General features: G+C 35.2%; 1 protein-coding gene and 2 pseudogenes across 1 annotated transcript; 1 reads left to right on the forward strand and 2 right to left on the reverse strand.

Moving 5' to 3' along the window:
- Positions 1 to 8,081: 8,081 nt before the first annotated feature.
- LOC120190038 lies at positions 8,082 to 9,209 on the forward strand (annotated as a pseudogene).
- A 549-nt stretch (positions 9,210 to 9,758) lies between these two features.
- On the reverse strand, positions 9,759 to 10,893 carry LOC120189391 (oxygen-evolving enhancer protein 3-2, chloroplastic-like). The gene is made up of 4 exons (XM_039192683.1): positions 10,827 to 10,893; positions 10,471 to 10,783; positions 10,092 to 10,387; positions 9,759 to 9,984 (listed from the first exon to the last, which is right to left on the reverse strand). Exons 2-4 carry the CDS (start codon positions 10,769 to 10,771, stop codon positions 9,886 to 9,888), a joined length of 696 nt encoding a protein of 231 aa, XP_039048614.1. The 5' UTR covers positions 10,772 to 10,783; positions 10,827 to 10,893; the 3' UTR covers positions 9,759 to 9,885.
- A 1,372-nt stretch (positions 10,894 to 12,265) lies between these two features.
- LOC120190048 overlaps positions 12,266 to 13,429 on the reverse strand; it is a 29,934-nt pseudogene continuing 28,770 nt past the window's right edge.

The following is a 13,429-nucleotide window of genomic DNA, read 5'->3' on the forward strand; positions in this document are numbered from 1 at the left end:
CAGTAGATGTTAATTGTTGAAATTCCACCTTATTCTCATCTCTTCTAGATAAGGCATCTGCTGCCAAATTATGTCTGTCTTTCCTATATTGAATAACATAATCCAGTCTCAACAACTTTGTGAGCCCTTTCTTCTGTATAGAAGTAGTTAACTTCTGTTCTAACAAATACTTTAAAGCCTCATGATCTGTTTTAATAATGAAGGACCCCCTTCCAAGTAATGCCTCCACTTAGAAATGACCATTAGTATGGTCAAATACTCCTTCTCATAAATGGACAGATCTAGTTGCTTAGGTCCTAAGGCCTTGCTGAGATAGGCCACTGGTCTGCCTTCTTGAGATAAAACTGCTCCAATTCCCTTAGAGCTTGCATCTGTTTCCAAACAAAAACCTTTAGTGAAATTAGGCAATGCTAAAACAGGTGCCTGACACATTGCAGTCTTAAGTATTTCAAAGGCATCTTTCCTTTCTTCTGTCCACTGAAACTGATCCTTTTTTAGCATAGTGGTCAAAGGTTTAGCAATCTCACCATACCCTTTAATAAATCTCCTATAATATCATGTCAAGCCCAGGAATCCTCTTAAAGATTTTAATTTTTTTGGCAATTTCCATTGTTGCATTGCCTGAATCTTTGTTGGATCAGTAGCTACTATTTGGCTAGATATAATGTAGCCTAAATACTCCACTTCCCTTTGACCAAAGAAACACTTGGTTCTTTTTGCAAACAAATGATTCTGCCTTAAAACTTCCAAAATAGTTCTGAGATGGCTGGTATGACTTTCCAAATCAATACTGTAAACAAGTATATCATAAAAAAAACCAATACAAACTTTCTTAAATAGGCCTCAAATACTTTGTTCATTAAAGCCTGAAAGGTTGTTGGAGCATTTGTCAATCCAAAAGGTATAACTTTGAACTCAAAATGACCATGATGAGTCCTAAAGGTTGTCTTAGGAATGTATTCAGGAGTAATTCTAATCTTCCAGTACCCTGACCTCAAATCCAGTTTAGAAAAATAAGTTGCCCCACTCAACTCATCCAATAAATCCTCCACCACAGGAATAGGGAACTTATTTTTTATAGTTAAGGCATTCAACTACCTGTAATCTATACACATCCTCTAACTTCCATCTTTCTTCTTAACTAACAGACAAGGTGAGGCAAATGGACTTTTACTTGTCTGAATTATAGAAGAAGATACTATTTCTTTAACTTGTTTTTCAATCTTTGACTTCTGATGGTAGGGCATTCTATAAGGTCTGATGTTTACTGCTTCAGCACCCTCTTTTAATATGATTAAATGGTCATGTTCCCTTTGGGGTGGCATTCCTCTTGGTTCTTCAAAACAACTGAGTATTCTTTCAGTAACCCTTGTAATTTAGCAGGTACTTTATTACAACTAACCTCCCCACTTAACATAAAGATTTCTCCTGTGATATCATTAATTTTTCCATCAATTTCTGCAGTTTACTATTTTATATCAATCTAACAGTAGTTGAACTCGGCCCTCCTTTCAAAATAACATCTTTCCCATCCTTTTGAAAGCTCAAGGTCATATTATTAAAATCCATTTATAATGGACTATATTTTATCAGTCAATCTACCCCTAATATCATATCACTACCTTCCAGAGCTAAAACTCTGAAATCATGTTTAAACTGAGAACCTTGCATTCCACATCTTAATTTTTTACTTATAGTTGAACTATACAATTTTTCTCCATTAGCAACTATAATGGTTAAAGGATGAGTCTGCTCTGATTCCACTCCTTATTTAGACCACTGACCAGTTATAAAGTTATGAGTACTACCACTATCTATCAAAATGTTCAAAGGTTTTCCTGATATATGACCTTGAATTCTTAAAGTGTTATGACCTGCCTGTCCTGGTATAGCATTAATAGAGATTTCAAGTTCACATTCCATAGATTCTGCTACTTTAGCCTCACTGTCTTCTGTTTCCACGTTCACAAACTCTCATGTATCTTATATCTCCTCCATATAATTCAGCTGCTTAACTTTACATTGGTGTCCTGGACTGAATTTCTCAGCACATTTATAGCACAGTCCATGTGTTCTTCTGTATTCCACCAAAAACTGTCTACTCTGATTAGTATTCTGGGCAACTCCTCTTTGAGGTTAATTCAGAGTAGGGTTAGGAGATTTGTAGATGGAACTATGTCCTGTATGTGTCATTCTAGGTTGAAACCTCAACTTCCTACTTTCCACCTCCCAAGTCAACTCAACCAATTTTGCTAGTCTGAAAGCAGCAGCCAGAATTTTTGGATTATGAACCTTCACTCTGTGCTTAATTTCTTCTTTCAACCCACTCAAAAAACTAGAAACAAAATACCCTTCCTCCAAGAATGGGATGTACTACAACATATAAGATCTCAGCTCCTCAAACTTCTCATGATAATCTTCTACAGAGTTCTTTTGAATCAGCTTGTTAAACTCCTCCACAATGTCATTACAATTCTGATCACCAAATCTATGACATATATTGCTGCAAACTCATGTCAGTTCACCTTATGCTTCTGAGCTATATATCCATCAAACCAAGTCTCAGCTTTTCCAATTAAGTACATTGTAGCTAATTCTACTTTCTGGTATTCAGGTACTTTAAAGATGGAAAAATATTTCTGACATTTCCTTACCCAGCCTCTTGGGTTTGTTCCATCAAACATCTGAATTTCTATTTTTGGCCTGAAAACATAATTTGACTGACCCTCTCCACCAACAGATGACTCCCCTAAGTCCACTGTATTTCCTTCTATTTTCAACTTTTGAACATCCATAATATCATTAAGTGGACTTTCACACTTTTGAGGAATAAAAGCAAGTCTAGATGATAATATTCCAGGTTCATCATTCTTGAAAGTATATTTCTCATGCTCATTAAGAACTGTTATTAAGCATGGCTGCTTACTTCCTTTTTTTTGTTTGATCTTCAACTGCTTGCAATCGACCTTTATCAGATAAAGGTGAATCCTTTTCCTCAGTTGCCTGGTTCACCATCTACAATATTCTATGCAAATATCCTCTATTCTCAATCACTCCAGTTTCCAGTGTTTGTGTCATTGCTTCCAGCTCACTTTTCTGACCAGCCTACCAAGATGGTAAGGTCTCTTCATTCCCAGCTTCCACTGATTGTTCTGGTGTCTCTATGGTTCCACTGTTCTTCATTTTCTTTGTCTTACTCAGCTAAAAAAAATCTTGGGATCACTAATCCTGGCTCTGATTACCAATTGTCAGGTTTTCCCTGAAAATGACGAGAAAAGGTTTAAGGAAAATAGAAGAATTGCATATTTCAGAAAGGAAATTATGTATATTTTCATTCATAATTCCATTGTTTTGGTACATTTCATATATATTCATCATATGGTTCAATTATTTATTGACAACTGTATAATTTCCTAACAGCATAACCGCCTGGTCTACCTCAGCATCCAGCTATGGCACTTCTTGTCTGATCTGCTAATTGCCTTCCAGCCCAGTTATCATCTTCAGCCCAACTGCCGTGCCCATCTGCCGTTTAACCCAATTATCAGCCTCCTCATCTACCTCATTAACAGGTAACTCTCGAATTCCCAATTCATTTTTCAATTTCCCATTTTTCATATATGTAATCCCTAATTCCTCTCCTCCTCTTCCCAATTTCTCGTCTAAGGTCATGATAACTATGAAGTTGATGTCTGTCTCTTATCATTATTGGCCGCCCTTGATGACATCGTTTGTTCAATGTTCTACATTACCAAAATAGTCCCTCAAAATATTTTCTTTCATAAAAAAGACTTATTATACAATTTGGTATCTCAATTTGAAAATCTTTCTTAAATTAATATATGAACTTTGTTTGGTTTCAATTTAATACTTGAATTTGAAAAAAAAAATTAATACGTGAGTTTATTTGGCATTTTTCCAAACAGTAGGATGTTGATATGATATTGAAGGGTTAAAATCATAACATCATTAGATATAACGTGTTACAACATGATTAATTATTAAATATTATATTCAAATCTATAACGATTTCAAAAGGATAAAGAAATAAGCCTTCAACGTTTTCACAATGGTTATTGTATCCCATATTATTTTTGGAGCATTTTAGCCTTACACTTTTAATTTTTGATCAAAATAGCTCGCGATGGATGGAAAATCGTTATTGGACTAACTATCAGCACATATTATTAACATGACATTTTCAAATATGTTTGACGTTAACGTAACACACATCGTGTCATCATTTTAGTACTATAAAATGTGTCACGTCATCACTTTGAATGATGTGGCACATACCGCATCACCACTTTAGATGTCGTGACATATACCATGTTATCATGGGGTTCACATATCACATTCATCAATTAAATATATATGAAAATATCATGTTAATAACTTGTGTTGATCGTTTATTCAACTAACGAGTTCCAACCAATATGATCTATTTTAACTAAAAATTGAAATATTATAAACTAAAATGCTTAAAAAAGAATGTAGGACAAAATTACCTTGAAGAGTTTTGTCATTATGCTCTTTCAAAATTGATAGTTAAAAAGAAGTTAAAGGATAACTATGTCAATATGAATTTTTTTTTACTAACAATGTGAATTAAAATTTGCCAGGCTAGAAGTGGGACATTTCTTCCTGGCCTCCATTTCATAGAATTTGAATACAGCACTCTTACTAGGTCTAGCCCTAGAAAAAAAACCTTAAACTAAAACCTTAAACCCGTTACCAAAAAAAAAAACGTTCAGATCTCCCTAAGTTTGTCTCCGTTTTACAAGTCTCAATGAATGAAAACTCTGACACCCACAGCTTTGACCCTGCTTCTTCTTCTTCCTCGTTTCTTAGCCACCTCTTCTATACACGATCTCCTTCATAGACAAGGCTTGCCTGTGGTCTTTTTCCAGACAACGTTAAATCCTACAAATTCGACGCTTCAAATGGTCGCCTCGAAGTCACCTGGAAACTCCGTGCATGGCTAAGTTCGATGGCAGGGTGCACTTTGACCGTGGGTGACGCTAACCTTAGCTACGGTGGACTCGTTGGAGTGGAAGGACTGTCCCCAGGAAGAGCTGTTCGTGTGGTTTAATGTTAAAGGTATTCGTGTTAAGGATCCTTCTTCTGGGCTATTTTGTTCGATATCGGTGTTGCATTAGCAACTGTCGCTTTCTCTCTTTGAAGATCCTCCTGTTTGCAAGCATCAAGGTAACTGGTTATTGATTTGGATTTGTCAGGAAATAACTTTAGAGATCTTTGAAGATTTAGTATGTTTTTTTATTAGGATTGTGTTTTGATTATGTTTATTGAATTCAGAAGTTGTGGCAGAAAATCTTGGGAGGAAGATGGCCATGGGATTTCAAGTCCAGAGGTGAAGAGTTGATTCATTTTCATTGCTTCATTTGAAGAGAGATTTTGTTTCCCTTCTTTTTGCCTTTTTCTTTCATGGTATTTGTTACGGGTGTCATTATCGGATATCGGATATTATCCGATCTGAATTTTCGGATCCGAAAATTTCGGATATCTAAGTAATGATCCGTATCCGATCCGAAAAAATCGGATATCGAACATTCGATCCGAAATTTCGGATCGGATATCCAAATATCGGATCCGAATCCGATTTTTGTTAGAACAAAAAAAATCTCATTTTTTCTAATTTTTTTATTTATCTTATCCACCCAAACACTTGAAATTAAATCAGATAATTAACAGGGTACTTTACTATTACTTGTTACGGGATATGATCTTATTCCCAAACGAATATATTTGATTAAATATGTAATATTACCATTTTAAATTAATATTTTTATTTCTACCAATGTTAATGCCCTCGTCTTTTTTTAGTTGTTCATAAAAATTAACAGAAATTAATACTAATTCCAAGATTGATGAATGTAAAGAACGCTATATATATTCCAAGATATACGCACTTCTCATGCCCTAATGCACCAATCTCATGTGTCCTACGAAATACGATGGCACCATTATAAATCTTGGTAGAGTTATATTCAGTGAATTAATCGAATAGTATTCCACTGTTCCGTTGACGAATCATGTGGCATCATTAGCAATTCTAGCTTGATACAATTGGTGTATTCTTTGTTGCATGGTAGAATGGAGATTTTCGTGGCAATTGTTATGGAATATCTGGCTTTTCGTGGGATTATGAGAACATTTGATGACTGGTGTGATAAAAAAGTAAGCTGAATGTTTCAGGATCTTCTTTTGTAACTCTTTTTGCTTCTTCTGTGAACATATCAATGCTTTACATTTGTGGAAAGTCCATATAACATAGGTTGTATAATATAATTACGAGTCTAAATTATTGGAACTTGCAACGAACAGAACCATCAGGCAGAGAATATGAAAGCATTTCCGCAGATAATTTTATTGATATTACGTATCATAAATTTATTTAAGTTTTTCAAGGACATGGTCTAATCGGGAATAACATGTCATTTTTGGGTAGCGCTAGTATTTGATCCTTGAAGACCGCAGCAAACGAAGCAGGTAGGAATTAGGACAAAATGAGTCGAAGGATGTCCCTATAAAACTTGAATGATTTATGGGTTTCTTCCAAACAACAGCCTTGTCATCTCTAGAAGCAAAAAAAGGAAATGACAGAACAAGATAATAGCCCAAATAGCTCTGGGCTAATAATATAGCCCAATTTTTTTTTCGGGTTTTCGGATAATCCGAAATTGAATTTTGATCGATCCGTATTCGATCCGAAAATTCAAAAAAAAAAAAAAAATTGGATACCCGATCCGAATTATCCGAAAATTGAAAATCGGATCGGTTATCCGAATTTTCGGATCGGATCAACGGATTAGATAGGTCGGATCGGGTTATTTTGCACACCCCTAGTATTTGTAGAGATGTGTGTATGCAAAGATGGAAATTTGAAGATGAAAGTGATAAAATTTTGGGGTTTATTGATCTATTTTTACCTAAGCGAATTCAATGATTAATTTTTGTGTAAACTACACGTTTAGCACCCTAACCATCACTTATTTTGGTCATTCGATTATTTTTTAAAATCATACATAATCTTTAGTTTTGATTTTATTTTAATCATCCGTTGTCAAAAAATTAATAGTGATGCTGATATGTCATAATTGAAAAAATTAAAAATACCACATCAACCGTTTTGTTAATTTTTTTATTGTGGGTGACCAGAATGCAACCAAACATAAGATTATATAGATTTAAAAAAAATTAGGAGATCAAAACGAAACAAGAATAATAATTAAAGTATTAAACATGTAGTTTACCCTAATCAGTTATACTCCGTAAATAAAGATATACTTTGGTTACAAATTTTAATACTGATTCATATAATATATTTTTATTATTTCATCTAAATCCGTGATTCATTATCAATCTATGTTCGTAATAATTAAAATTTTTAAAAAATATCAACAATCCTTACCTAACTACGATCTTTTATTACAATCTAACAACATGAGAGAAGTTCGAGGGAAATGCAGTTTAAATAATTTAGAAATCTTTAACATTGGGTGCCTTTGGAACAAGGATTAGGTATGTGTCTGCTTAGCCTTATATTGCGACTTAAATATAGCAAACAACTGCCATTACACGGTCCACCGTATATGTGTATATATACATAAAAAGGAAGCTTGGAAGCCATCTTGACTACCAGCATATTTTTAATAGAGTTGGCTTGTTGTGGGTTTGAAAACTTGGAAATTTTCCCATTTGTATGGGACTTTTAATGTTGATCAACTGGTTTTAGTGTAATAAAATTTTGAGTTGAGATGGAATCCGGCGTACCTATTTATATGTTCGCAACTGTTGATGATAAAGATGGTCTCGTGCATCGTTAACCGATTATTCATTCTGATTGAACGAGGAGTCATGATCGGTGAGAAAACGATAGTTGATCAATGTTTTGTATTGAAGAGATTTGATCATGAAGAAGACGACACTATAAAAATAGTGAGGATCAAGTTCCTTTTCCAATTTTGGTTGGGTTATTTATAGTGATATTTAATGAGTGTGCCAGTCGTAGGGTTATTGTGAGTATTTGTAGGCTGACTGGCTTCATTAACCCCCGAAAAATGTCATCTCTAACTCGCATCATCCACCGCTCCTTCTACAACCTCAATCCTGCAGCTGGACAGCGTTCGAAAAGTCTGCAGCTGGACAGCGTTCGAAAAGTCGCCGGTGATCTCTACAATGAACGCGTCCTCAAGCGTCTCGTTGGAAAATTAAAAAAATCTTGCGAATACAGTCGCTTTCGCAGACGAAACGGCATCTGTGAAGATATTGTTCGCCGCCTTGCTTCAGCTGGACGCTTCCGATGGATGGAAGAGATCCTAGAAGTTCAAAAGAAATACGATGACATGTCCAAAGAAGGCTTTGCTTCTAGACTAATTCATTTGTATGGAAAAGCAGGCATGTTTGAGCATGCTTACAAGGTGTTTGATGAAATGCCGAAGAGAGGGTTGTTGTCTTTCAATGCTCTTATGGGAGCTTGCGTGAATGCCAAAAAGTTTGATGACGTTGACCGGTTTTTCAAGGATTTGCCGCCAAGTTGTCGATAGAGCCAGATTCGGTTTATAATACAGTTATTAAGGCTTTTTGTGAGATGGGTTCTTTAGATTCTGCTAGATTAATGCTTGATAATTTCTTTAAGAATGGTAAGCTTGGTGATGGGGAGAAGATGTGGGTTAAAATGGTGGAGAAAAATGTGGAGCCTGATATTAGGAGTTATAATTCTAAGTTGCTTGGGTTTGCAAAGTGCAAAGAGAATGAAAGAGGCAATTAACTTGGTTGAAGAAATGAGGAGTAAAGGAGTCGAACTTGATGTGTTTACCTTCACTTATATGATTAGAGGGTTTGTTAACGAGGGAAAATTAGAAGAAGCTAAAGAGTGGTATAGTCAAATCGGAAAGAATGACTGCGCTCCGGATAAGCTTACTTTTATAATATTAGTCCCCTTCGTTTGTGAGAAGGGTGATTTGAGTTTTGCCATTGAGCTGTGCAAGGAGATTTTTGGTAGGAAAAAATTGGTTGATGTTGCATTATTGCAGCAAGTGGTGGATGACTTGGTCGAAGCCTCCAAAATAGAAGATGCAGAGGAACTCGTGAAACTTGCCAAGGAAAATACTTACGTCGTTATAAGCCATGCCGGCAGAGTAGTGCCAGGTTTTACCAATGCTATTTTGTTTGATCTTTTTATTTAATTGAATATAAAGCATATAGTTTTTTTACCACCTGCAGTCGGAACTACTATCGAGTTAGAGGTGGAGATGATATTGATCTGTTTTCTTATCAGTGATTAAGTTTTCAATGATTTACTTTGTCTTCTTATTTATCATCTGCTATAACCTCTAGCTTTTGGTATCGAACCTTTAAGTTACACGATGAATTGAATTTGAAACCGAAACTTTGATGATAATCATCTTTGTAGTGCTGTTGGTATTTTGTAGTAGTTCTTTTTTACCGTCAAATGAATTGTATGATTTGCATCCGTTCTCTCTGTTCTCTCTGTCTTTCATCTGTGCAATCTCAATATGAAACTGGAGAAACTGGAAAACAACGTTAGTCCTGCCCGTAGTTAGTGTTACTTGAGTGATACTCGGGGGTTCTTCTCCTGTGCCTATGAACTGATGAGTAGATGAATGATGGCTTGTTTACAAATAAAACTTGGATCATACTCTTATTAACTTTTCCCTCTTTTTACCTGAAACTAAGGTCTTTCAATTGAGCTGACAGTGACCTGAACGTGCTTAAACAAACAAACAATCAAGTTTCAATTTTGTAAATAGACAAAAGATTCCCTTTGGATAGCATAGAAATGAAAGTGTTTCTGAGGACGATGAACAAGGTTTTACATCAAAATTCGATTAACCAATTCTCTTAGCCAAGCTTGGCAAGAAGATCGTTCAAACTAGATACAGTCTGAGCATAATACTTCTCTGCTTCAGGGGTGCTCTTGATCTTGGCTGCATGGTCAAGCTGTTAGGAATAAGAAAGTTCCACATCAGAAATACATGATGGTTTACCATATCAATTGAGGCAAACAATTATGCAGCAAAACCCAAAGGAAGAACTTTGAAACTTACATCGTCAATGGTATTGAAGAGCTTCTTAGTAAGGTCCTTGAGAGTTTTCTTCTCATCTTTGGGCTTGGAATCAATGACAGTGTTGAGGTCATAGCGGAGATACTCGGCCTTGAGACGGAGATCATTCATGACATAAGGCCAGGCTTTTTTGTCAATCAAGCTCTTGACACCCACAATGTCCTTGGCTGACTCCTTTGCTCTCTGTGCTGCCTGAGCCGGAGTAAGTGGTTGGAGGAAGAACCTGTTTTTGTATGGCAGATCAAGGTCTCTTGGCTCATCCGAGTTCAGAGTTCCAGCTACCAACATTTTGATTTGGTCATCAAATTACCGAGTTCCAAAATGCATGAAATCTATCAATAGTAAAGAATCGACGACTTACGCAATCCACCCGAGGGTGGGGGAGGTCCGCCAACCTTGATGCTTCTTGCATCGGCAAGAACAGCTTGAACAACGGAGCCAGTGGCCAAACCAGCAGCAACAAGACCCAGTATGGCTCTGCGTCCGGTCTCAGGGTCAGCCGGTGCTTGATGGGCTCTGACAGTGAAACCAGACCTACTCACAGCCGCTCCGTTGTTGCTGACAATGTTCAAGCGGGTTTGGCCACTGATTTGGAGGCTGCCGTCCAGGACAGCCTGTGAAGAGCCACGAAAACCAGCCATAGATGCCATTGCCTGTGCCATCTCCGCAACCAAGGTGTTCTTTCTCTTCTTTTTTTTTTTTCAATCTGAATGAGCCAAATGTAGAAAATGTTTGTTCTGGCCTCGGGTTATTTGGGGGTGTTGAATTGGAGTCGTGATTTTTTCTTTCTGTGATGTAGATTGGCTGTGGTTTGTGACACCTTATCTGCAATTTTCTATTTCGGATAAGTCGGATGTGGTCTTAACCAATTGCACTTTGACATATGGACATGTCGGATGGGGTTTCACCGTGACTTGGTTCGGCTTCTGACACATGACTGTGCAAACCATGGTTTCCTTGTTCAGTATGTGGTTAACTAATCAAGAAAGGGATGATCTATCTCTGGATTCTCTACCAGGGTTAACATTAACATCCCCTGTTTAAAGAGTTTTAATTTTTTAGTGACGGAAATTATATCCTAATTATTAATAATATTCATTATTATAAAAATAGTAATATTTAAAATCATTCTCTAATCTTTTACTATTTAAGTAATCGATAATGAAACTATTAATAAGAATAACAAGAAAAAATAAACATCTTTGCCATCTTATCTAAGAAGCTGTACCTAGTGGGAGTAATAGAAACAAAACAGCAACAATAGTCAATAAAATTGAAGGTAATTAATTATGTAGTTACGTTCATTCAATTCACGAATTAAAACGATTAGTCAATTATATTTAAATCTAATTATCACATAGTTTTTCAAATATATCTTTAACAATTTAATTTTGTTTTGTGAGTAGGATTTAAAAAAAATGATATTTAATAAATTTTAAAATTAATGATAGATCAAAGAAGAAAAGTTCAAGTTACTTGTTAGGTTATTTCTAACTCTTCACCGCATCAACATAATTGCATTGATAGCTTGCATTATATTGATGACAGCTTGTTGTGAGATAATTCTCCTTGAGATTTAAGTCTACTCAGATGATCTTATAAAATTTGAAGGTAAAAATAAATTATATTTTGGATGATCACTCTAGCCATGATTGTAGGTATTGAATAGAAATCATCTCTCTTTTATGAGAAAATTGGGAAGTCCTTCAATCCCATTCACACATTCATAAGAGTTAAAAAAACATTTGATTTAAGAAATATACGATTATTTGACACATTAAAATAATATGTTCCATAATGTGTCAAATAATCGTACATTTTAATAATCCAATTCTTAAAATTAATGTTTAGTTTAGAATTATGTTTAGGAATTGAATTGGGGGTGATAAGCTAAGTGGGTGGCCAATCTGCCATGGCTTGGTTACCGCTCCTTGAAGCTTAGGGTATTTTTGATTTCTTATTGTACCATGAACATGCTCTTTAATATTTTATTCTTATACTTTGTTGCTCTAGTCCAGTGCAGTTGCTGCTTTAGCTTCCTAGGTCTTCACCATCTTATTATATTTATCTTTAAAAACACACATTTGAAGAACAGATGATTTATTGTTGCTGCCAAACTCTATTTGGAAATGGTTACAAATAAGATAGCTCCTTTGCTATCTTGGATGGAGCTCGGTAATGGTAACCCCGTTCTCCGAAACTACTGTGACTTCCTTTTTCGATTGACAGGATCCCGTAGCCCCGGAATTCAAGTCTTCCGACCATAGCATCTCTATCTCCGATTGAGCGCTGCCGTGCATAAAAAATGCAGGCTGTGAAGGTACCGGAAGAGTGACAGAGTAGCTTGTAAGCATCAAAACAACCGATGCCATGTTCGGTCTCTCCTACATCCGCTTGAACGCAAAGCAATCCGACGTGTAAGCATCTCATCAGCTCGGTCGTCAAACCATCTCGCAGCGCCGGATCGACGAGCTCCAATGCTGTCTCATCTTTCCAACTCCTCCATGCCATGGTAAGATTTGAGAAAATTTTGATTCGAATCACAAAATCACATAAATAAAAAGGACATTGTTATTAATATTGTTACTTACATAGCTGTCGTAACCGGTTTTCATCCGGGCACGAAAAATTTATTTACTTGACGGGAAAATTGATGTAAATAAATGGTTTTTGAAAATAATTTGGGAGTCGCCATCGGCCTTTTTGGGTCAGGTAGGTCGAATACCTAAAAATTATTTTTTTTTAAAAGAGTTTTAAGAAAACACCAATTAAAAAATGAACTGATCTGCGTTATAACCAAAAATTCGTTCTTTTTAAAATAAAAGGGATTCGTGGTCGATTACGTTTAGGGAAGGATTAGCACCCCTACAACGCCCAAAATTGGTACTTTTTAATTATAAATGTCTCTATTAAATATTAAAAAATTTAAAATATATTTAATTTATAATCCTATTATTTCCAACTTTAAAAAAAATATTTATTTAAAAAAAATATCAGAAAAGGACTTCTAGGTGCCTTAAGACAGCTCTTTTCTTTGATATTGATTAATTTACATAAAATTAAATAATATTTTTTTATAATATTTAATTTTAAAATACCAGAATAGGACATCCAGTTGTATTAAGACTGTCCTTTTCTTCGATTTAAAAATAAAATATTAAAATAATTTATTTGAATAAATAAATATTTATTTATTATTTATGACTATATAATAAAAATATTTAAATATATAAATAAGTAAAATTAAAATAAAAATACAATTGGAACTATATATTTAAAAGCAATAAAATAAATGAAAACATTTAAAATAAATGACTAAA

The sequence above is a fragment of the Hibiscus syriacus genome, unplaced genomic scaffold (assembly GCF_006381635.1).
Source record: "Hibiscus syriacus cultivar Baekdansim isolate YM2019G1 unplaced genomic scaffold, ASM638163v2 tig00004072_pilon, whole genome shotgun sequence".
Taxonomy (NCBI): domain Eukaryota; kingdom Viridiplantae; phylum Streptophyta; class Magnoliopsida; order Malvales; family Malvaceae; genus Hibiscus; species Hibiscus syriacus.